A 22,268-nucleotide genomic window follows, 5' to 3' on the forward strand; every position below is an offset into this window, starting at 1 on the left:
CAGTAATGGGATTTTCTCACAATGATTTATTTATTTTCTCTTTTTTAATGACATTTAAAATTTTCTTTTAATTTTTTAATTATTTATTTTCTTTTAAAATTTGTTTTTAATGAATTTTGAAAAATAATTGCTTTATAAAGAAAATTTATAAAATATAGAAAAGTATAAGGAAAATAATGAAATTACTCATAATCTCACTACCCAGCGATAGCCTAAATTTACTTCTATTTCCATAACTATCCTTCTCTGTAACTAAAGTAGGATAATATTTTATTGTCCCATATTATGCTTTTTCACATATTTATCGATGAGTAATTTACTGTCATTTAATATTCTTTAAAAATATAATTTTTTATATCTGCATAGTTTTCCATCTTGTTTCTGTAGGAAATCATTTCATCTTTCCCTACTGAGATATTTAAGAAAACAAGGCAGTAGAAAACATCTCTTTATAAACATTAAAAAAATTCCTTACCAACTCAGTCAGCCTTATGTGTATAACACAGAAATAAAGACTTACTTCCCTTAAAAATTTTTTTCTTAAATTGAGCTGGTACATGTCAGTTAAGTTTGGATGGCCTTATATATTGATTGCTTCATTTTTTTTAGCATAATACTTGTGCCCAGAAAGAAACAAAGAAAAAAAGAATATTTAGGCATTTGAGATAAGTATAGTCTTTCTCATTTTAGGTCAAAATTGACTTCATAGGACAACTTCTCAAACACAATTTTCTACAATATTATGGTGATAAACAATATCTTATTTAAACTAGTAGAAGAAGAGCAATAATGCAACACATACTCAGCATGTTTAAAATTGTATTTTCCCCTGCAGAGGAAGCAAATGTCAGAATTGCTTACCTGGGGATATGATATAAAAGAAATCTTTAAATTCATCCATCCAAACTTCTGCCAGTCTCCTGTTGTTCTTGTTGATGACATGACCAGTGCCACCAGGGAAAGTGTATGGAGTTGCCTTCCGAAAAACATGACCCACGTGGGAGCAAGTCACAATCTCCAATGAGCCTCCACATTGCCAAATCTGGAAAAAAAGAGCAATTGTTGTATAGCAATCATTGCAGATAATGCAGTAATATTGTCTGAGAAGCAACTGAGGCTAACTCAGTTAAGACCAAATCTTCAGATCTTACATTGTTCAAACAACGTCAGATGAACACAAAATTTAGAATGGGTATACTTGGGTTTGGCAAAGGATTCTAATTTGGAAGAGTTTGATGTATTTAAATATTGTAGTATTGGAATTGTGGAAGATGTAATTATTTTTATGTGCCTTTATTAGACTACCTAATTTTCAGTTTCTAATACTTAACCTAATTTCTATTTAATAGATATTTGGTATCCAAAATTTTCTATAAATAAATGAATTTGTACATGTTGGATGCCATGGTCAATAACTAAATCTGATTTGGAGAAAATCAATCTGCTATACCCCATCCACCTGGAACTTCAAATAACCATTCATTTTCACCTCTCCATATCTCCTGTATTTTAGGCTTTTGAATACGCTACTATTCTTATTAAAGCATGCTAAGTATCCTTTAAATCTATTCAACTTCTATGCATCCTTTAAAGCCCACTTCCAGGATCATTTCTTCTAGGCAGCTCTGTGGGGAGATTTAGTATTGTGTGACTTTTGTACTTTAAACACAGTTGTATTAAGAAAATATTACAATGTATTGGGTTGGCCAAAATGTTCATTCGGGTTCTTCTGTAACATTGTATGGAAAAACCCGAATGAACTTTTTGGCCAACTCAATATTTTAAATTGTTCACTTCACTATTGCTCCCTTAAAATTATGAACCCTTGAAAGACAAATGCTATATATTTCTTTGTATCCTAGATTTACTGTTCAGTTGAGGATAGGTATTAAGTGTCCATAAAACATTTATTTCTATAAAATTATATTATATAGCCATAGGTTACAATAGCATGTATGTGTATGTGTGTGTTATATATGTATATCATACATATAAATATAATATATATATATACATATAGTACATTTATTCATCCCAGTAAATGAAAGTCATAATTATTGCCATCTGTAATTGGAAGGATTTGGCTTTATACCATAAATAACATTATTCTTATTTTAAGAAGAGCTGTTGGGCTTCCCTGGTGGTGCAGTGGTTGAGAGTCCACCTGCTGATGCAGGGGACACGGGTTCGTGCCCCGGTCCGGGAAGATCCCACATGCCGCGGAGTGGCTGGGCCCCTGAGCCATGGCCGCTGAGTCTGCGCGTCCGGAGCCTGTGCTCCGCAACGGGAGAGGCCACAACAGTGAGAGGCCCGCGTACAGGGGAAAAAAAAAAAGAGCTGTTTATTTTGGAAGAAAAGGTTTTCTTCTATTGATCCCTCAAGTAATATTCATCTGAGAAGAGGGCTGCTATTGGTCTTGGGTAGCAGTAAGAGACATCTTTTCTAGAAGATGAAAGATGATAAATAAGTTACACTCATCAACAATGTTTGTGCATTACATGTACAGTCTATTCTATCTCATTTTCTAATTGTTTAAACAGTGTGATGCTAATAGAAAAGATGTTCCAACCCAACGCTGAAATGATGGACAATATAAAAGAGGAATGGAATTCACCATTTCCCTAGAAAGACGGGTAGCTCATTCTTAAATAATCAAATTACTTAATTGATTGGTAACTTTCTCATCTTTCTAGCATAAAGTCTATAAACTGTCTTGTAATTACACAACTCTTTACATTCCTCCTTTCTATTAAAATGGAGGAAGTTAATCCTTCTCCTACCAAAGACAAATCAATACTTGTATGTCAGTCTAGAGCATATTACTTAAGTCTGTCTTAATGACTTCATTGATTTGGTCCTCCCCTTGAGTTTCTCCTGAAACATCAGTCATTTCCCTCATAATTGGATTATGCCTATCTTTGCATAATACCTCCTAAACCTCCTATCTTTCAAACAGATTTAAAATAGAGATAAACAAATTTTTAAAATTACAAAACACAACAAAAGGTTCATCCCTTGATCTATATTCCCATCCAACATATCTCTTTTTTCTGTTTCCCCTCACTATAATTAATATAAATTTTTTACTGATACATGTTATATCCCTTCCTCAATTTTCATCTGTTCTTCTACTCATCGTGAAATGCTGTTTATTTCCGCAGTCCCACAATATTGCCATGATGAAAATCACAAATTTTTCCTTTGATGAATATCTAGCAGACTCCTTTCTTGGATCCTCCTTTCATCCTACTACTTCACTATTTATACATTTTCACTCTAAATTTTTATTTAAATGTTGGCATTATTCCTTCTTTGTTCATTCTCTAGGTGGTCTTATTTGTTCTTATTATTTTATGCATGATCTGAATACACAAACGCCCCGCAGTAACATCTCAGCCCAGACTTTTCCTCTGGGATCTAGACTTGTGTATCCAAACACTTACTTGATACCTCCTCTTGCAAGACTCAGAGGCATCCAAATAAACGTGTCTGAAGTGGAATTGTTAATTTATCTCCACCTTGTCAGCCAGATCTTATTTTCTTTCCGTTTTTTTTTTTTTTTTTTTTGGCGGTACGCGGCCCTCTCACTATTGTGGCCCCTCCCGTTGCGGAGCACAGGCTCTGAACGCGCAGGCTCAGTGGCCATGGCTCACGGGCCCAGCCGCTCTGCGGCATGTGGGATCTTCCCGGACCGGGGCACGAACCCGTGTCCCCTGCATCGGCAGGCGGACTCTCAACCACTGCGCCACCAGGGAAGCCCTCAGTTTTTTTTTTTTAAACCATCAATAAATGGAGCCACTATTCACCCAGGCAGTCAATCCAAAAACAAAACAAAGCAAAAATGACAACAGAACTCCCTTCTCCCCCCAAAAAATCCCCTAGAAGTCATCGCCGATTTCTTCTTTTCTTTCATCACTTATATTCCATCCATTAACAAATCCTGGTGGTGCTATCTATAAAACAATTCTCAGTATATCCATCTCGTTCTGTCTCTACTGCCACCATCCTTGTCCTAATCATCAACATCTCTTGTCTGTCAGTTGTAATAGGCTCTTAATTGTTTTTCTACTATCACTGTTGCTCTTCTATAATTTGTTTTCTGCTGAGAAATCAGAGTGGTCTTTAAAATTCTTAATCATGTCATTTTACTTCCCTGCTTCAAATCCTTCAATGGTTTTTCACTGCACTGTGAATATAAATAAAATCCTTTATCAAGGCCTCCAAGAACTACACGACTCTCCCCTTCTGCCAATAAACTATGGTGATATTGGCCCTCTGCCATTTCCTAGAATAACAAATCACATATTTTTTTCACACACCAAAGCTTCAACACGCGCTTTCCTTATACCTGGAAAACAATTCTGTCAGCCCTTCACTGGACTGCCTCTTTCCCATACTTCTCATCTCAGCTAACATATCACCTCATCAGATTTTCCCTAACTGCCATATTTAAAGTGCCACACCCAAGTTATTTTCTCTAATAGCACCCTATTTGTTTCCTTCATTGCTTATCACAATCTGCAATTTATTTCTCTAACTGTTTGGCTATGCACATATTCTCCCAACTAGAATGTAGATTTTAGAAGGGCAGTGGAGAGGTTTACTCATGGTTGCACCCCCAGAGCCCAGCCCAGTGCTTGTTACATGGTAGGTGTCACTGTATGTTGGTTGAATGGAAGAATGGAAACTCAAATTTAACTACCAAGACTAACATTAAAAAAGCAACCCTGGGGCTTCCCTGGTGGCGGAGTGGTTGAGAGTACGCCTGCCGATGCAGGGGACACGGGTTCGTGCCCCGGTCCGGGAAGATCCCACATGCTGCGGAGCGGCTGGACCCGTGAGCCATGGCAGCTGAGCCTGCGCGTCCGGAGCCTGTGTTCCGCAGCGGGAGAGGCCACAACGGTGAGAGGCCCGCGTGCCGGAAAAAAAAAAAAAAAGCAACCCTGGCAGAATGATGAGATTTAAACAGACATATTTTTGGAGGGATTTTAAATTACATTTTTTAAGGAAATATTTTTAGTACCAAACTAGGCAGAGTAGTCTAGTAAAATGATATGCAACTGCTGTTCCACATGTCTTGGGAACTGAGGAAGGTCTTTGGAGGTCACAACACAACAAATAAACATCAGAAATGATTGATGGTTTATGGCAAACAAGGTTGCTAAATAACACATTCTTAATTTTTTTTTTTTTTTGCTTGCGGTACGCGGGCCTCTCACTGTTGTGGCCTCTCCCACTGCGGAGCACAGCTTCCGGACGCGCAGGCTCAGCAGCCATGGCCCACGGGCCCAGCCGCTCCGTGGCACGCAGGATCCTCCCGGACCGGGGCACGAACCCGCGTCCCCCACACCGGCAGGCGGGCTCCCAACCACTGCGCCACCAGGGAAGCCCCACATTCTTTATTTTTAATGTGTTTTCAAAGTAATCATTTAGTCCAACTGATACTATCTCTTAAAAACATGATTTAGTAAAGTACTCAGGTGTTTGTACGGCGACCACACCATTCAACAAGGTGACCTGAATTCAGAAGAAATAGCATATGATATGTTATACTTGAGGGGGAATTGAAAAACTTTTCCTTATTGTGAGGAGCACAGTGTTAGTGGTAGAGCTTTCCCTTCTCTATGGATTAGGTATGACTAAAGAGTTCCTTTCTTCCTTCACCCAAGTCATATAAGGGAACTAAATGAATGGAGAGACTGGCATTTCACTCCTGGCTGGACACTTGCTGAGCAGCAAAATCAGCAGATTACCCTGGTGCTCCCACTGGAACATAGCAGAATATGGTGAGTGAGTCTATGGGAAAGCCTCAAGTGTGAGGAAAAACATGACCCTAGTAAAATGGGGACCACCTCTAGTCTAGAGAATCCTGAAGGTGGGCTGGGGTTTATTGAACAGCTTGTTCCAGCAAAATTGATAGGTCCAGTGATGCAGTGACCCTGGGAGGGAGTGGTCTTGGGAGACAACTGGACAAGACTTCAGTGGTTTCAAAACTCTATAGAACATGGAATATAGACTAGAAAAAAAGTGATCTGTGGGACTAGCAATATGGCAGATCAGCAAGGAGATGTACCACTGGAAAAGGCAGCTGGGGACCTCACAGGGTGAGGTGAGAGTAAGATTTCCCTCTTCAAAAGGGCCTTGTATAACAGACGCGGTAAAAGGTGAAGTTCAGAACACTTTTAAGAAAACAGTGAAACCATGTACAGAAGCCTGTCATATAAATGGAGGCCACTAGTAGCAAGTGGAACCACACTGAGCCAACAACAGTCAGACATCATAAAATATATCAGTTAAGACCTGCTGTTTCTCTAGCCCTCTTATTTGACCCCATACACTGTAGAAGTGGCAACCCAGAGAACCCTGACCTTCCCCATTCCAAGAGCTTCTATCAGCATTGTCCTGGGGAGAGAAGAGAATGTGAACTGTGATTGCTTACAAAATCAAAGCCTTTAAGCTGAACATTACTAGTATTTTTAATAACTGAAAGTGACCAGAAAGCTATAGAATCTGTGCTAAATGATGTCAGATTGGAAAGGAATATTCTTCAGAGCATGAAGCAATGATTGGAGAAAAAGTAAAACCATTTTAAGTGTGCATGCTTACTAAATTCAGACTATGCAATAAGCCCTACTGCAAACGAACCAGTGATGTACAGCTGTCCTCGGGGTTCCCAATTTGCCTTTTTGCAAATATGGATTAGCACTGTGGTTGTGTGAGGCCACTTTATTTCTACTCTTCCACTTCTTGGCCCTACCCTGGTTTTGTATGCTTATGGCTTCTATGGCCCAAGCTTGCACACAGAAAAGGAAAAAAAAAAAATCTAGTTTGAAATCCTTTAAAAGTAGAGTTCCAGTGGTCTCACTCCTTATACGAAAGTGCTGATTTCTGGTTATCCTCTAAGCAATGAGATCTTTGTGTGTACATGTAAAGGCATAATTCAATAATGACTGTTGATTTACAAGACAGAAGGAAAACCTGCCCCTGATGTTGATTCTCACAGATAGAGGCAGATTTTTTAGTATATTTAGGAGAGATAACAGAGGTGGAGGTAACTGTTCTATAACTCAGTGGATACTGGCCTGTGTTTTGCTTGTGGATCATACTCTACTGACTCCTGGAATAAAATGCGTACTTTTCCCATTGCCATCTGTGCTCATAGAATGTGTGAATAAATACTCATATTGCATTTCCAAAGTAAAGCATCTCCCCCAAATTTACACTAAAATAAAAAGATCAAGGTAGAAAAGCATAACGTTATGCATTAATTAGGCTGATATCTGGTCATGCTAATACCCAGTTAATATGAAAACAAAATATTTAATTGATCAAATATTGACCAGACAGTTGCCATGTACTTAGTAGACATTTGGGTAATGTGAAATAATTAAAAAATAAACAGTTCCCAGAAAACTATAGGATTAAATATTAAAGTGGAGAGAATTCAAATTGAGTGGAGTCCCTAATGACTACCATGATAATTTCCCTTAGTGTATCTTTAACAAATATTTTGGAAGGATGGATGAAAGGAAAGAAAGAAGAAAAAAGAAGAAGGAAGAGTATGACACAGTCATTAAGAATGTGGGCTTGGAAATAAGCAAACAGAATTTTCTAGGGGCGCTCTCACTTACTATCTATGTACACTGTTGAAAATTATTTACATCTCCAAGAACTTGATGTTCCCATTGGAAAACAAGGATAATAACTGCTTCCTAAAACCATAATGAGATTGTGCGTATCAAGCACCATGCCTGACACCTCATATGGGAGGAAATAAAATGTTATTTGTATATTAGTTCCTGCTGTTCAGGAAAACCAACATATGTAGATTATTAGCTGATTCTTGCTTCTTAAAAAATATTTAGCTACATTTTGGTGAATTTTGCCTCTTTTTGAAATTGCAATATCAATGTCTGGGGACTTAGGTGAGGAGTTTAAAAGAATTGCCAATTAGTTCCCAATTAGAATACTACATTTTGTTTTCTGAAATTAATTTACAATGTTTAAATACAATATATAAACTGAAATGTCTCATCCGCATAAACATGTGATGTCCGAATTACTTTGTATCATTGAGCATATCTGATTGTTATTTTCTAGGCTTCCAAAAAGATTAACATTTGTATGTTACTTCTCTCAAATAAATTTGACCATGTGTAACATACAAACTGTCCTTTTATCCACAGAGGATTGAAGCTAGCTGGTTACTTGTCTTGGTTCCCAGATATTTTTATGAGAGTCTTTTGATGATGGAGAAGGTTATTAATCAAAATGCAAAATGCCCATTGCTCATTTGATTATGTACTTGATTTTCTTCCCCTAGACAGAAGACAATTAACTAACATACATTATCCTTTTCATGTTTTTTGGTACCTACATCAGTGACATTTTTTTAAACATCTTTATTGGAGTATAATTGCTTTACAGTGTTGTATTAGTTGCTGCTGTGTAACAAAGTGAATCAGCTATATGTATACATATATCCCCATATCTCCTCCCTCTTACGTCTCCCTCCCACCCTCCCTATCCCACCCCTCTAGGTGGACACAAAGCACCGAGCTGACCTCCCTGTGCTATGCGGCTGCTTCCCACTAGCTATCTATTTTACATTTGGTAGTGTATATATGTCCATGCCACTCTCTCACTTTGTCCCAACTTCCCCTTCCCCCTCCCCGTGTCCTCAAGTCCATCCTCTATGTCTGCATCTTTATTCCCATCAGTGACATTTTAATTAAGGTTCATAAACTTCACAAGCTCCAACTTTGCAATCTCAGTTCTGGTGCTACGATTGTTTCTAGCTGTCCAGATGTTATGCCAAACTCATGCAGCTGCTTGATTTTATACTAACCTTCACCCCCCACCCCCGGCCCACACACGTACTGTCACTGACACAAAGTCACTGCTTAATATGGCTTTAATAGCAACCACCACAACAATATATCATGGAGGGCACGAAGCACAATGGTTATGAGTGTGTAGGCTCTAGTTCCTGAGACCATATCCCAGCTCTGCCACTTACCAGCTGGGTGAACTCATCTTTCTGTGGTTCAGGTCTCAGGTAATAACATGACTTGAAGAAGCCACCTCAGGGGGTTGTTGTGAGGAGTGAGGCAAAGCAGTGCACATAACAATACTTAGCCTTTATGTGAAAAAGAATTGGAATGAAGCAAATAGGGGAGATTTATTAAGGGGTTATTGTAATCATCTAGGAAAGAGATGAGAATGACTGGGACCAGAGTGATGGCAAGGGAAATAGAAGGGAATTCAATAACTTGACATAATTTGGGGGATTAAAATTAAGAATTATTTTATGTGCTTTCCCTTATCTATTTTGTCCTCTCTAATAAGCTCATTTTATATACATTTTCTTCCAGTAACCAGTTCTTAACTATGCTATCTTTCACTGATCTTAATTTTCACTGACTCATAGCATTTACTACTGTACATTCATCCCACTCTACCCCATTTAGCTCTCAGTTCTATATAGTATACCATCTTGATAAATATTTGTGTGTGTGCATGTATATTTATCTGTGTGTATACTGACATAAATATATTATTTGTATATATTAGTCTTATCTCCCTGACCACATTATTATCTCTTTGAGAAAAAATATCACACATTTCACTTTATGAAACTGAACTTCATCGTCACATGAAATTGAAAGTCACTTTATGAAACTGAATTTCATCATCACGTTTCACTTTACGTAACTGGTATAATTCACGCATAGTGAAAAAAATCACAACTTAAATATACTGTTACATAAGTGTGTGCAAAGTTTAAAAAATGCTTGAAATATTGGTGCTCAGTACATATTAACTGATTGATCTCTTAATATTGATATAGAGGAATCTGGAAAATTGCAGAGTGTACACAAAATGTATCTATTATAAAGTGGAATTGGGAACAAAAGCTATTATTTTCTTAGTTCTGGCAAAGCGAAAAATGAAACAAGTTACTATGACTCAGTTTTCAACCTATCTCACTCTACATTCATTGTTTGTTTCAAATAATCCCCATCAGCACTTCAAGTCTCCACTTTGTTTATACATATTCAAGTACACTGATGACAAATCCTTTAATTCTTACAGTTGAAACAAAGTCTAAAAGAGCCTTCAGTGAGACCCTGAAGACGCTGTGATCTTTGATAAGTTGGCAGAAACACAGGAGGTAAGGAAGTCATGATAAGGGGCTCAGTAGGCATTTTCTATTCATTCTGGACAAGAAACTTCCCAGTTATTCTTCATAGTCAGCTTGATTTGGGGAATGTCTTCTTTAATTGGCTGGTTTGTCTCTTAACCTAGTTTTCACTTCATAGTGTAATTGAGGTCATTTATGCAATCTGGAAGAGGTCTCTAGAGCTCAAGTCATATCCTGATATCACCATAACATCTCAAGATGAAGACTCTTGTACATCAAGCTTCTGTGGCCTTTAAGTGCTCACCTGAGTTGCCAGAGATCACAGATTCAACATGTCTGAGGAATCTATCCAGTACTTGATAATTTTTTTTAATAGAATGATTATTTGTATGAAAAAGAGAAGGAAGCATCTGATTTGAAATTGGAAAAACTGGATTCTGGACTTGAAATAAACACAAATTGATTGCAGGATTTGGAACAAGTCACTTAAGCTTGACAGTCCTCAGAAAATTCACATGGAAAAGAAGACTAGGTTTTCTTCTGAGTTTCTAGGATTCAGATTAATCTCTTTGTATAGAGTAAATACCACTTTCAGAGATCAGATTTTTAGATGGGAATGATAAAACTCTCCAAAATTTGAATCCACATTTTCCTCCTTAGATGAGCTTACTTTACTTTAGCTGTATTAGAAGTACATGGTAAAGATACCATTCTCTGAGCAAGAGAAAGTCTGAGTTTGCAAAACTTATTATGAGGCAATCAATGTGTCTTCTCCCTTCAAGTCTGGGAATTCTATTTTAGAAAGGTCACAAATGTTATGAAAACAATGAAAAATACAAAAGCACTTTTGTTCTCCATGAGTTTTTCAAGAAATAGCCATATATTAGAGTAATTTGTTTGAAGATTTTGTTTGCACCTTGGCATTAAATGTAGAAAATGCTGAGTTGAATCTATACCATTTCATATATCCCATTAATTTGGTTCTAAAAATATCCAGTTATTAACTGCTTTCCCATCTAAAGTACTTTCCCTCTTAACTTAGAACTGAACCTCCTGAAAGCCCCAAATTCAAAATGGACCCTCTTATATCTATTCATTTGATAAAGGACTTAACAAATTAATCCTGAAATGAGTTTAAGGGCAGTCTCCCAAGCCAGTTCATCTTTTTCCTTTGCCAAAGACTTAGCAAGTGATTCTTGGGGGTTGAGGTGTAGGGGATGAGGTACAAGGAAGGGAGAGAAGCAACATAGAGCAGAAGCACGAAAAGGTGTGCTCATACTGGGTGTGACGAAGTGGAGGAATTCTTCTGAAAAGGAACTGAGGCAGTCTGTGTGTGAACCAGTGTGCATCACAAGTATAGTGAGGTAGTTGTGGTCACAGATGGAGTCCTTTTATCCTCGTCTCCCACTCCTCAAACACAAACACCCATTCTCAGCAGTTAAAATGAATAGTGGAAATACCTTTAATGTACACAGGCCAACATTTTAATATATAAATTCCACTATTACTTTTTGCCTCTCAACAACTTTCTTAGCCTTGGAGCATTCTGACCTTCAGAATTATCACACATTATGGCCACTGTGTTTCCTGGCATCAGGAGAATTGTTACCTGTCGTTATTCCACATCTTATTAGGACGGCTGGTATTGCAGAATTTCCCAGTTCCCCTTTAGATCAACAGAGCAACACATAGTCCTGACTGTGTTATGGCAAATCTCCCTTCTGCTGCTTAAATGACATGTGAAAATGAAGACCATCGACTAGCCTACCGGATATTGAAACTCCGATGTAAGATAAGGTGGCTCTGCTTAAGAAAATTAGGGCCTAGTTTTTCATATTTACAATAAAGTATTGCTTTTTTATTAGCATAGATGGTCACAGGCAGATAATTCGTGAAAAAAGAACACAAATAATATGCAATACAGTGACGCTTTTTCATCTTTCAATAATCAATAATCTTAAAGTTTGATAATACTGGAGGTTTTGGAATATTGTCAGTGCTTTTAAGGGGACTAGTGACTAAGAAAAATCTAGAATGATTGGAATTTGTGCGTTCCTCATTGTATAATTAATCCTACAAATACATTTAAACTGTGAAAAATTGTATGTAGATGAGATTTTTGAGAACTAGATGGAAAGGGTCTGTGATTATTAAATGAGATTTGGGTCAGATATTTTGCATTTTACACTGGTGTCCTCTTGTGTCTGACGATCTGACCGCCTGTCAGGTATCAGTAACATCTGCTGCTTGCAGCCACAGAGCAGCCCACGACAGCTGTGTGATGCTGCCCTAGAATTCATGCCAGAACAGTCCCCTCTGAATACCAGTAGACCACCTGGGTATCCAGCTACAGTGTGTGACAACATCTCCTGCTCTTTATGAATGCCAGAGATACTTAAAAAGAACTTGCATGGGGGAGGAAAAGAAAACCTGGTACCTCCAAAACTGTTATCCTTCAGTTACTCAATTTCTCCATCTCTAAACCGTCCACCTCCCCTGATTGCAGCTATAACATTTTAGTTTAAATGAAACTTCCTGTATAATTTGCAAAGCCATCAAGTGCTTTTCAAATGGAAGGCCCGTGATAAATTTGAGGAGAGGGAATGACCTCTCTCCCCTCAAGCATTTTCCCTCAGAACTTGGCTGGCATCTACCGAGCAAATATTTACTAGCCATTGACTTTGTGTCAAGCACCATGCTGGGCTCTGGGGCTTAGAGAAAGGATAATAAAACACGGCTCTCTGTCTTCAAGTAGCTCACAGGCCAGTCTTAGGTGTTGTGAGTGTTAGGACTGAGCATATTAATGTCTAGTCATCAGTTTGCACTTGACAGTTGAAGAGCAGTCTCTCACGCCTACAAGAAAAGGACTGTCTTAAGAGTACTCACTCCAACCATAATCCCTTCATGGACAGAATTTTCTTTTCCTGGTTTTTAATTAGCTGGAGACATTTTGTTTTTTTATCAAGGACCTGAGACATTTTCATACAAAGCTATACGTTTTGCTTCAGATAAAGAATTTCCCTTGGCAACACCTATAAAACTCTAATGCCATCTATGGAACACTATGATTCCCTTCCAAAAATCATCTTACAGGTATCTTTTTTTTGCTATAAAATGTTTAGTGAGATAAACGTGAAACACATAAAAATATCCATATTGATATCACCTCAAGCGCTCATTACAAATACCCACAAAACCCACTATGAAGGGAAGTTATACTCTACTTTGACAGTTTTAAATTTTTTAAAAACAGTAGTCAGTGTAGGTTACATTACACTTTAGAAGAAGTGTGATGCATCCAGATATGATGCTTAAAGCACAGGGAAGATAATTTCCTCTTCTCTGTTTCATTAAAATTGCAAGATGTCATTCTTAGGACATTTAAAGTTTGTTTCATAGAGAACATCATTGCTCATTCAGGTGCTTGCTGAAGAAGCTGCCTTTAATCCAAAACTGTCTCCTCTCATCAAGCTCCCAATATCAATCCCATCCTCTCTGTAGATAATCTTCTGCTTTCCACTTTTCTTGAGCTCAGAAACAGTTGAGCCAACTTTCTATTCATTTCCACCTTGAAATATCTCATATAGCCTTGGCTTCTTTTCTCCATTTTAAGAAAAAGAGTCAACTCTCCAAAGATAAATATCCTGCCTTTAGGACCTTAAACTCAAATAGAGGAATTCTAGAGTAGGAGCAGAAGGTGTGGGTTTGATGCTCAGCCCTTACAACTTCCAGCCACATGACTTAGTTTCTTTGCAACTCAAAACCTTTAATTATAGAATAAGACAATAACAACAACTCATCCACAGTGCTCTGGTAAGAACGTAGTGAAATAGTGAGCATAAAACTGTGTGGTAAACTAAAAAGAATTACACAGGTGTACTTTATTATATCTAGAATATTCTTCCAACATCTGTAGATATTTATCTCATCAGTTGTTCCTTTCTCTTTCTTTTTCAGTACATTTTAGATTTTTAAATCCTTTCTTCTATCAGCTTACATTTACTTTATCTCCTATGATAAAAGAATAGCAAACATAAAATAATTACCTTGATCATATTTACCCTTTAAGTTACCATGCATTTTCTTTCCTGTTTGCTGAGAAACTTCTTAAAAAGTTTGGCTTTTCTCTACGTTATCTTTACAATTCAATTTTCTTAACATCTTATATTCTAGTATCTCGATTCTATCATCTGAACTACACATGAAACTTTTTATGAGCTTTCATTATTCTTTCTCACTTCTCTGCAGCATTTGACACTGTTGACAATCACCATAACATTCTAAGTTCTTCTGATGTATACATTTGTTCTTCCCTGACAGCTTTGTCCTAGCGTTTGCTTTCTCTTTTTTTCTCCCACCCCTAAATGCAGGTGCTACCTAAGGACATGCCTTGCTATTCCGCCCTCTATATGTTCTTTCTTGGCAAACATCCATTCTCATATGCTCATTAAACTATCAACTCTGTAAAGCTAACTCTCAAATCTGTCACCTTCCTTATACTTTGCCTCCACTCTGTAACACATTTCCAACTTCCTCAGGTACACCTTTAACTTTCCATGACCTTAAAGAGTCAAGTTTCCATTCTGTACCCCCAAAATGAAAAGAAAGTTTGTAGTTCCTGGGGTCTTCTCTTGCAGGGCCAGGGAAATGATCAAGGAGCACTAGTCTTTCATTAGGTCTAATTACCATTCATCATTACAGGGTTAGTGTGGGACATTTTACCCTTAAACAATTTATTTATAGATTCCTATCTTAATTCAGGAATTCCAGAGGTTAAGATGATTTCTCAAACCCAAATAAAAATATAGAATATAGAGTTGGTTGACCAATTAAAATACAGAATTTAAAAACATAAATAAAACAACAAGGTCCTACTGCATAGCACACAGAACTATATTCAATATCCTATGATAAACCATAATGGAAAAAATATAAAAAAAAGAATGTCTGATGTGTATAGCTGAGCCACTTTGCTATACAGCAGAGATGGGCACAACACTGTAAATCAACTATACTTCAATAAAAATATTAAAATAAAACAAATAACATTTTGGTTGACCAATTAAAATAGAGAAAATATATAAGATCAAGACTGCATATTGTTGAACTATGAAATAATAAAATGAGTAGGAAAGCGTAGTCAAATCTTTGACAATGGAGGAGCTCATGTAGAAACAAGTTTTAGTAGCCAGGCACATCATGGTGGCAATAGAGAAATGCTACACCAAATTTTGATTTCAATTTTAGCATATTTGCAGTGTAAACCAGTGGTAGTTTGGTAATAAAATATTTTAAGAATTTTTAATTCATCAAGTTTGAATTTTTGCAGATGTAGTGAAACTTTTCAACATAGATATATTTTTAAGGGTAATTTAAAAATCTATTTAAAAAGCTCCAACTACGTTTTCAATGGCACTTAAAATTCAATTTCATTGGTACATAATACTCAAATTCTGAACAGTTGGATCAAAGTCTTCCCTCCACATTATCTCACACCCTCAAAAGAATCATTCCTGGCATCTAGAATCAGTTATTGCTGAAATCATTCAGCCTTATTTAAATAAGTCTCATAATAGGTTTCCTTTTTAAACTACATTTCTGGTTGACTAGAACAACAGTGAAACGACTGGTAGTCATGTACTTAAGACAGACATCACTAAGAGTGACAGTATAATCATAGCTTAAGATGTACATTTACTGCAGTGGTTACCATAGAGATCTAAATTTGGCTCTTTAATAAAAAGTACATGAATTTGATTTTGAATGTGTTCATTTTGGTTAGCAAGGTACACCAGGTTTCCAAATTGAATGAACATATATAGAAACAACAGTTTCGGAATTTTGTCCTAGAAATCTTCAAGGGGTCAAATATAGGTATATAAAAAAGTAATAGGTTCAATTTCTGGAGTTTTTAATGGATACTTCATTAACTCTGTCACGTGAAGCCTAGTTTGGCAAAATATATATTTAATGGCTTACTGATATTTTATTCTCAAGAGGGAAAACAAAAGGCGGGGGAACCAGACATTCTAGCCTAAACATAGGTATGGCTCAAAGCACAAAGTAGGATCACAAGAGTAAAGATCTGAGAGTTCACTGATTTCTAGCCCCTGCTCCTCTTCTGTCCTGCTGTCTATAAGGCAAGACTCTTGAATTTTTCATTTATAAATTCTTCTCTGGTTATCTTAGATCACAGAAATCTCTCCCTTCTTTGAACTTAATGAGTTTTATGTTTGCAACTTGAAATGATCCTAGATGCCATTATACTCTCCAAACTCTCAATCAATTTGGAGATGGTATACCTTGCAGATACACCATCCGGAGTGTCTAGTGCAGGTCTAGGTATGTAATTATTTACATTGATTGATGGATAAGATGAGGGTAGATTGATACCTGACTGCTATAGAGAGGTAATCTGAAGTATAATGCAAACATAACAAATGCATTAAAGTTAAAACCAAATATATGGGGGGAGAAAAGCTACTGAGATCCATTACGATAATATGTGTAAAAGAATTCTATAAAGCACTATTCAAATGTAAAGCCTCATCAAAAAATAAACTCTTAGAGGAGTTTAGTTTGTTCAGCAAATGTTGTTCTGAGAGAATAAATTGTTCTTAACTGTTGAATAAGAAAGCTTTCCCTCCCCCAAAGCATTAGGATATTTGTGCTCCTACAGACTTGGAATGAGAGTTGTAATACTCTGTCTTGCATTATGCTCTATATTGAATGTTCTCTTTGCAAAGCCTTGCACAGCTGGATTCTTCCTGTCCGTTTGGTCTCAGCTAAAATGCTTCCTTAGAATAGTCTTCCCTGACCACTCTATGGAAATGCAATGCTCTACCTCTCATTTTACTTTCTTCAAGGCACTCATCTTGCTCTGAATTTAACAGACTATTTTTCTGTTTACTCATTTATTGTCTATCCTCTTCCTCTAGCACAAGTTCTATCAGACCAGGGACTGATCTTCTACATGTCTGTATGTCCAACTACTAACAAATACTTCTGAGTTAATTAGTGAATTCTCCAAACTAAATTTACTTGCAAACTTTGTTTGAATTTAATGGCAGGTTTATTTCATTTCACCAAACCCAAGATATATAAATGATCCTTAAAATTTCAAAACTAGAAATATTTTTGGAAGTTATTTGCTTTAACTTTCCTGTTCCATTAAGAAAAAAATGGAACCTTGATTTGTAAAATAAATAGTTCAAAGTTAATTCACTGAGCACATATTTAGATACAAAAAGAAAGTTAAACATTTCATTATCAGAATATTTTAGGCACACTTTAAATGTAAATCAGCAGGATAACTGACTTAATTCTCAGCGCCATTTTGTATGATTAAGTACACTTAACGGGAAGCTTTAGTAAAATAAGGCCATGGCAGAAAGTGTCAAATTTTTCTTTGCAATAATTCTGAGCACATTAAATTCTTCAGAAAGCTCTTTTTATTGCCATAAATTCAAACAGTTAAATTGAAGTCCTTCATATTTAGGATCAGAAGGATCATAAAGATTTTTATAGTTAACATGAATACACATGGGGTATCAGCACATTAGCAGAGAAGGATCAGAAAATAGTCACAGAATTGGAGTGTGTTTCCCAAAAGTGACATTTCGGATATTTGTCTCTAATAAAGATTGTTGGTTTCTTAATGTGCTAAAACTCAGTAAAAAACTAGGTACATCTGGCTTATTGCTATTGCTATATACAGGGAAATTCCTCTTAGTATCTGTGAAATGTACCTGCATTTGTTAAAGAATAACATCATCAAAAATGTTTCTATCATAGTTCAGAAATCAATAGTTTCTCTTTCCCGTATCTTTATTTCCATTTAATGGTTTTAATTCAAGAAGACAGAAGAAAAATTTAGAGTGATCTTTCAGTAAAATTTATTCCCAATGAGTATTTCTGAATAAACCCTGTAAAAATATCACTCAACTCTGGTTTATATATTAATGGAAATAAAAATGTAGATTTTACAGGTAACTATTTTTATATCATTTTCATTCCATTTCGTTCTCATTTTATGCATTTCATTTCTATCTATCTTCAGAGCTTCACAGTTCACTAATTCTCCTAATTATCTGAGTCCCAACTCCTTCAGGATGTCCGGTGAGTATCTCTCAACACTCATTTGCAATAGAGATCATTTAAGCTGTAAACTTTAAAATCCATATATTTATTGTCACATTATATCCTTTACAATAACTATGAGACTTGCATTCCGAGTCTTCATGAATATTTAATTATTTGCACTCAGACTCACATACACATAAATTTAGATAGATAGGTAGATCGATAGATGATTGATAGACAGATAAATGGATAAAATAAACAGAGAGCAGACAGAATAAGTTGGACATTAGATGAGTACATTTGCAGGCTGACATATATAGTATATGTTTACATTTTCAGAGAAACACTCATATGATAAGACTTTATGAGGTCATGAAAAAGAAACAATGAATGTTATTGGTTCAAGAAGGTACTAAACTGTGAGTGGTACTAACAACTCCAAAGAATATTTTTCAAAAAAATCACTTTAAGAGACAACTAAGTGACCGTAAAAGGGAACCAGAGATTAATAACAAGTCCTAGTGTACCTAAGTCTCCTACAATGCCTTATATTTCTAAAACTAAGTATGTCTCCATGTAGTGTATGTTTACGAGGTGAAACATCACATAGATGACTATCCAGTGTAAGTCTGTTCTCACATTCTGCTTCAGTGAACTAGAAAGTTCAAATGAAGAGGTAGAGTTATGAAAATTACCAAGCCTTAGGCTATTATAATTTTAAAAGCAAAACAAGTTCTGCTAACATTTTCTAACACTAAAGTTTGATTAATATCTAATTTTCCTTTCGTTAACTTGTGCTTTCTAAGGGAGCACAGGAAATCAGGTATGTATTGTACTTAACATTCAAAATAAAATTCTAACCCATTTATTTTGGTAAAATAGAGTTCTTTATAGACATCTTAATTAAATATCATTATATGATCCTACTGACCCAATGTTCTAAAAATATATAATAGATGTAACATAGTCCCTAGAAACAAAGTCTCAGCTATCCCTATCTAGAAATAGTTTATTCTATAATATCAATTAAACAAAGGATAAGGAGACTGAATAGAGATGTTTAAACAATTGTTTAAGTTAGAGTGGTGGTCCACATGCCAGAAAATCTAATTGTAAGCACAGAAGCAAAAATTTTAAGCCACATGCAATGTGTTTAAGGTTTATCCTGCACCAGATAGGTAACCTTAGAGTAGTTTGCTGGACTAAATCATTGATATTGGTTTATATTCTTTATGGAGGCTGTACATGAACATGATCTCTTGGACTTTTATGTCTAAGTTTATGACCTCTTAGACTTTTTTAAAAAAAAGAGGCCAATAAGGTACAAACTTTCAGTTATAAGATGAATAAATTCTGAGATCTAATGTACAGTATGGTGACTATAGTTAATAATGCTGTATTATATACCTGAAATTTGCTGAGAGTAGATCTTAAGATAACTATGTGAGGCAATGAACGTGTTAATTAGCTTGACTGTGGTAATCATTTCCCACATCACATATGCATAACATCACGTTGTAAACCTCAAATATATACAATTTTTGTCAGTTATACCTCAATAAATCTGGGGGGAAAAAGAGGCTAAGAAATCTCTATGTTAATATTAAGAGAGTACTTTATTATATTTAAATCAAACTATTTCACAAAACCATCTCCACCAAAATCGTAGATAACACATGAACTTAGTTAGATTAAGCTAACTTAACTAAAAGATTTCTATTATAGTCTGATTTCTATGACCAGGCAAATAAAAACAGTCAAGTTTTATATATGATAGACAATCCAGTATGCTCAGATTTGCATGAATTAAGTTTAAATAAAAGCAAAGAGTGCTAACAGAAATAATTCAACTAGACTTTTGTCAAAATTGATTTCTGTTTAACAAATTATTATGACTGACATTTTCATTTGTCAAAATTAGAACTGCATGGACATTTCTAGAAAATTCTTTACTTTCTTTTAATACTTTGAAAAGCCTGGGTACCACAATCCCCAAAAAGTCTACAAACATTTTCACCTCATTTACCATGCTATTCTGTTCAATGAAAACTTCTGCCTTTCATTTTTCCATTATTTATTATGTCAACTCTCTTTTCTACTTCATTGCTTGTGCAATTTGGAAATAAATGGATTTCACATCATGAAACATTTCACTTGGTTATGTTCTTCAGATAAATATATTGCTGCTTACAGAGTGACTTGGAAGGAAAGAAAATTGGGGTATTTAAAGTAAATTCCACCTTGTTAATTAAACTATTGGTTGTTGACAAAACAGCTTACTTTTTAAGGGTAGTGATAATAATAAAATTAAAATGTCCACAGTATGGTACAGTTTATAAAAAATTCAATAAGTATTGTCTTATTTAATCCACATAGCTGTCCTGAGAAGTAGATTGTTAGAATCATATCTAGCGTATTTAAAAGAAACCGGTATACTCCAATAAAGATGTTAATAAATAAATAAATAAATAAAAGAAAACGGGCTAAGATATAATGAGAATCTCCCCTAAACTATAGAGGTCTACAGCTGACTAGTTACCATCAATTACAATTTTCCTTCATTTGTTTCTCTTTGGAAGATGCCTGTGTGTGTGTGTGTGTGTGTGTGTGTGTGTGTGTGTGTGTGTGTGTGTGCATGTTTTAATACTTAATAGCTTTACTGAAGTATAATTAATATACATCGGACTGCATATATTTAAATTGTACCATTTGATAAATTTTGGCATATGTGAAATCTGTGAGGCCATCCCCACAATCAAGATAATGCATATCTCCGTTAGCCCCCAAAGTTTTCATATGACCCTTTGTAATCCTTCCCTCCAGCTCTTCTCTCCCACCCCAATCTCCAGCCCCTAGACAATTTATCTGCTTCCTGCCATTCACAGGTTAGTTTACAGTTTCTAAAATTTTACATAAATGGACTCGTATGTTATCCTTTTGTCTGGTTTGTTTCATTCAGTCGCAATTATTCAAGATTCACAATGTTCTAGGGTGTATCAATAGTTCACTCACTTTTCTGACTAGAATTCCATGTATGGATAAATCATAGCTTATTCACCTTTGATGGAGATTTGCATTGCTTCTGGATTTTGGCTGTTCCAAATAAGGCTACTCTGAAAATTACTGTACATCTCTTTGTATGGACATGTTTTCCTTTCCCTTGGGGAAATACCTAGGAGCTGTTTAAGAAATAGTAAAATTATTTTCCAGAGTTATTGTACCATTGTACCATTCCCACCTCAATTGTATGTGCTCTTCTACATCCTCACCAACATGTTCTTTTTTAATTTTAGCCATTCTGATAGATGTGTAGTGTTATCTCATTATTTTAGTTTCATTTCTCTAATAAAGAATAATGTTAAAGATTTTCTCACGTGGTTATTTGCCATCTATCTGCCTTCCTTAGTAAAGTGTCTCTTCAAATCTGTGAGCTATTTTTCCTTGGGTTGTTTTATTACTGAGTTTTGAGAACCTTTGGGTTTTTTTGGATACAAGTCCATTATCAGATATATTATTTACTAACAATTTCTTCCTGTCAGTGACTTGTCCTTTCAATCTCTTAACAGTGGCTTTGTAGAGCAAATTTTTTTCATTTTGATGAAGTCCAGTTTATTGATTTCTACCTTTATGGGTTGCCTAATCAAAGGTCACAAAAATTTTTCTCCTATATTTTCTTTAGAATTTTATAATTTTAGGTTTTACTTTTAAGTTAACTTTTTATATAGTGTGAGGTATGCATTTTAGATACTTTTTCCACATGGATATCCAGTTGTTCCAGTACTATTTATTAAAAATACTATCCTGTTTCCACTTAATAGCCTTTGCCTATTTCTTTTAAATTAGTTGTCCATATATGTGACATCTTAATAGCATATGGAGTCTTCCAAATCATAAATGTATATATATCTCTCCATTTTTGTAGTTCCTCTTTAATTTCCCTCAGCAATATATTGTGGTATTCAGAGTAAAGGTCTTTGCATATCTTTTGTCAGATTTATCACTATTTCATATTTTTTATTCTATTTTAAATGACTTTTTATTT

The 22,268-nt window shown here is 35.6% G+C and overlaps 1 protein-coding gene across 3 annotated transcripts in view; it reads right to left on the reverse strand.

Moving 5' to 3' along the window:
- Positions 1-22,268, reverse strand: part of GALNT13 (polypeptide N-acetylgalactosaminyltransferase 13) — an 829,184-nt gene that overhangs the window by 173,400 nt on the left and 633,516 nt on the right. For all 3 annotated transcript variants that reach the window (XM_060151498.1, XM_060151496.1, XM_060151497.1), the window contains one exon: positions 862-1,042. In XM_060151498.1, coding sequence (XP_060007481.1) covers positions 862-1,042 — 181 coding nt within the window. The remainder of the gene's footprint in view (positions 1-861; positions 1,043-22,268) is intronic.

The sequence above is a fragment of the Lagenorhynchus albirostris genome, chromosome 6 (genome assembly GCF_949774975.1).
Source record: "Lagenorhynchus albirostris chromosome 6, mLagAlb1.1, whole genome shotgun sequence".
Lineage (NCBI taxonomy): Eukaryota > Metazoa > Chordata > Mammalia > Artiodactyla > Delphinidae > Lagenorhynchus > Lagenorhynchus albirostris.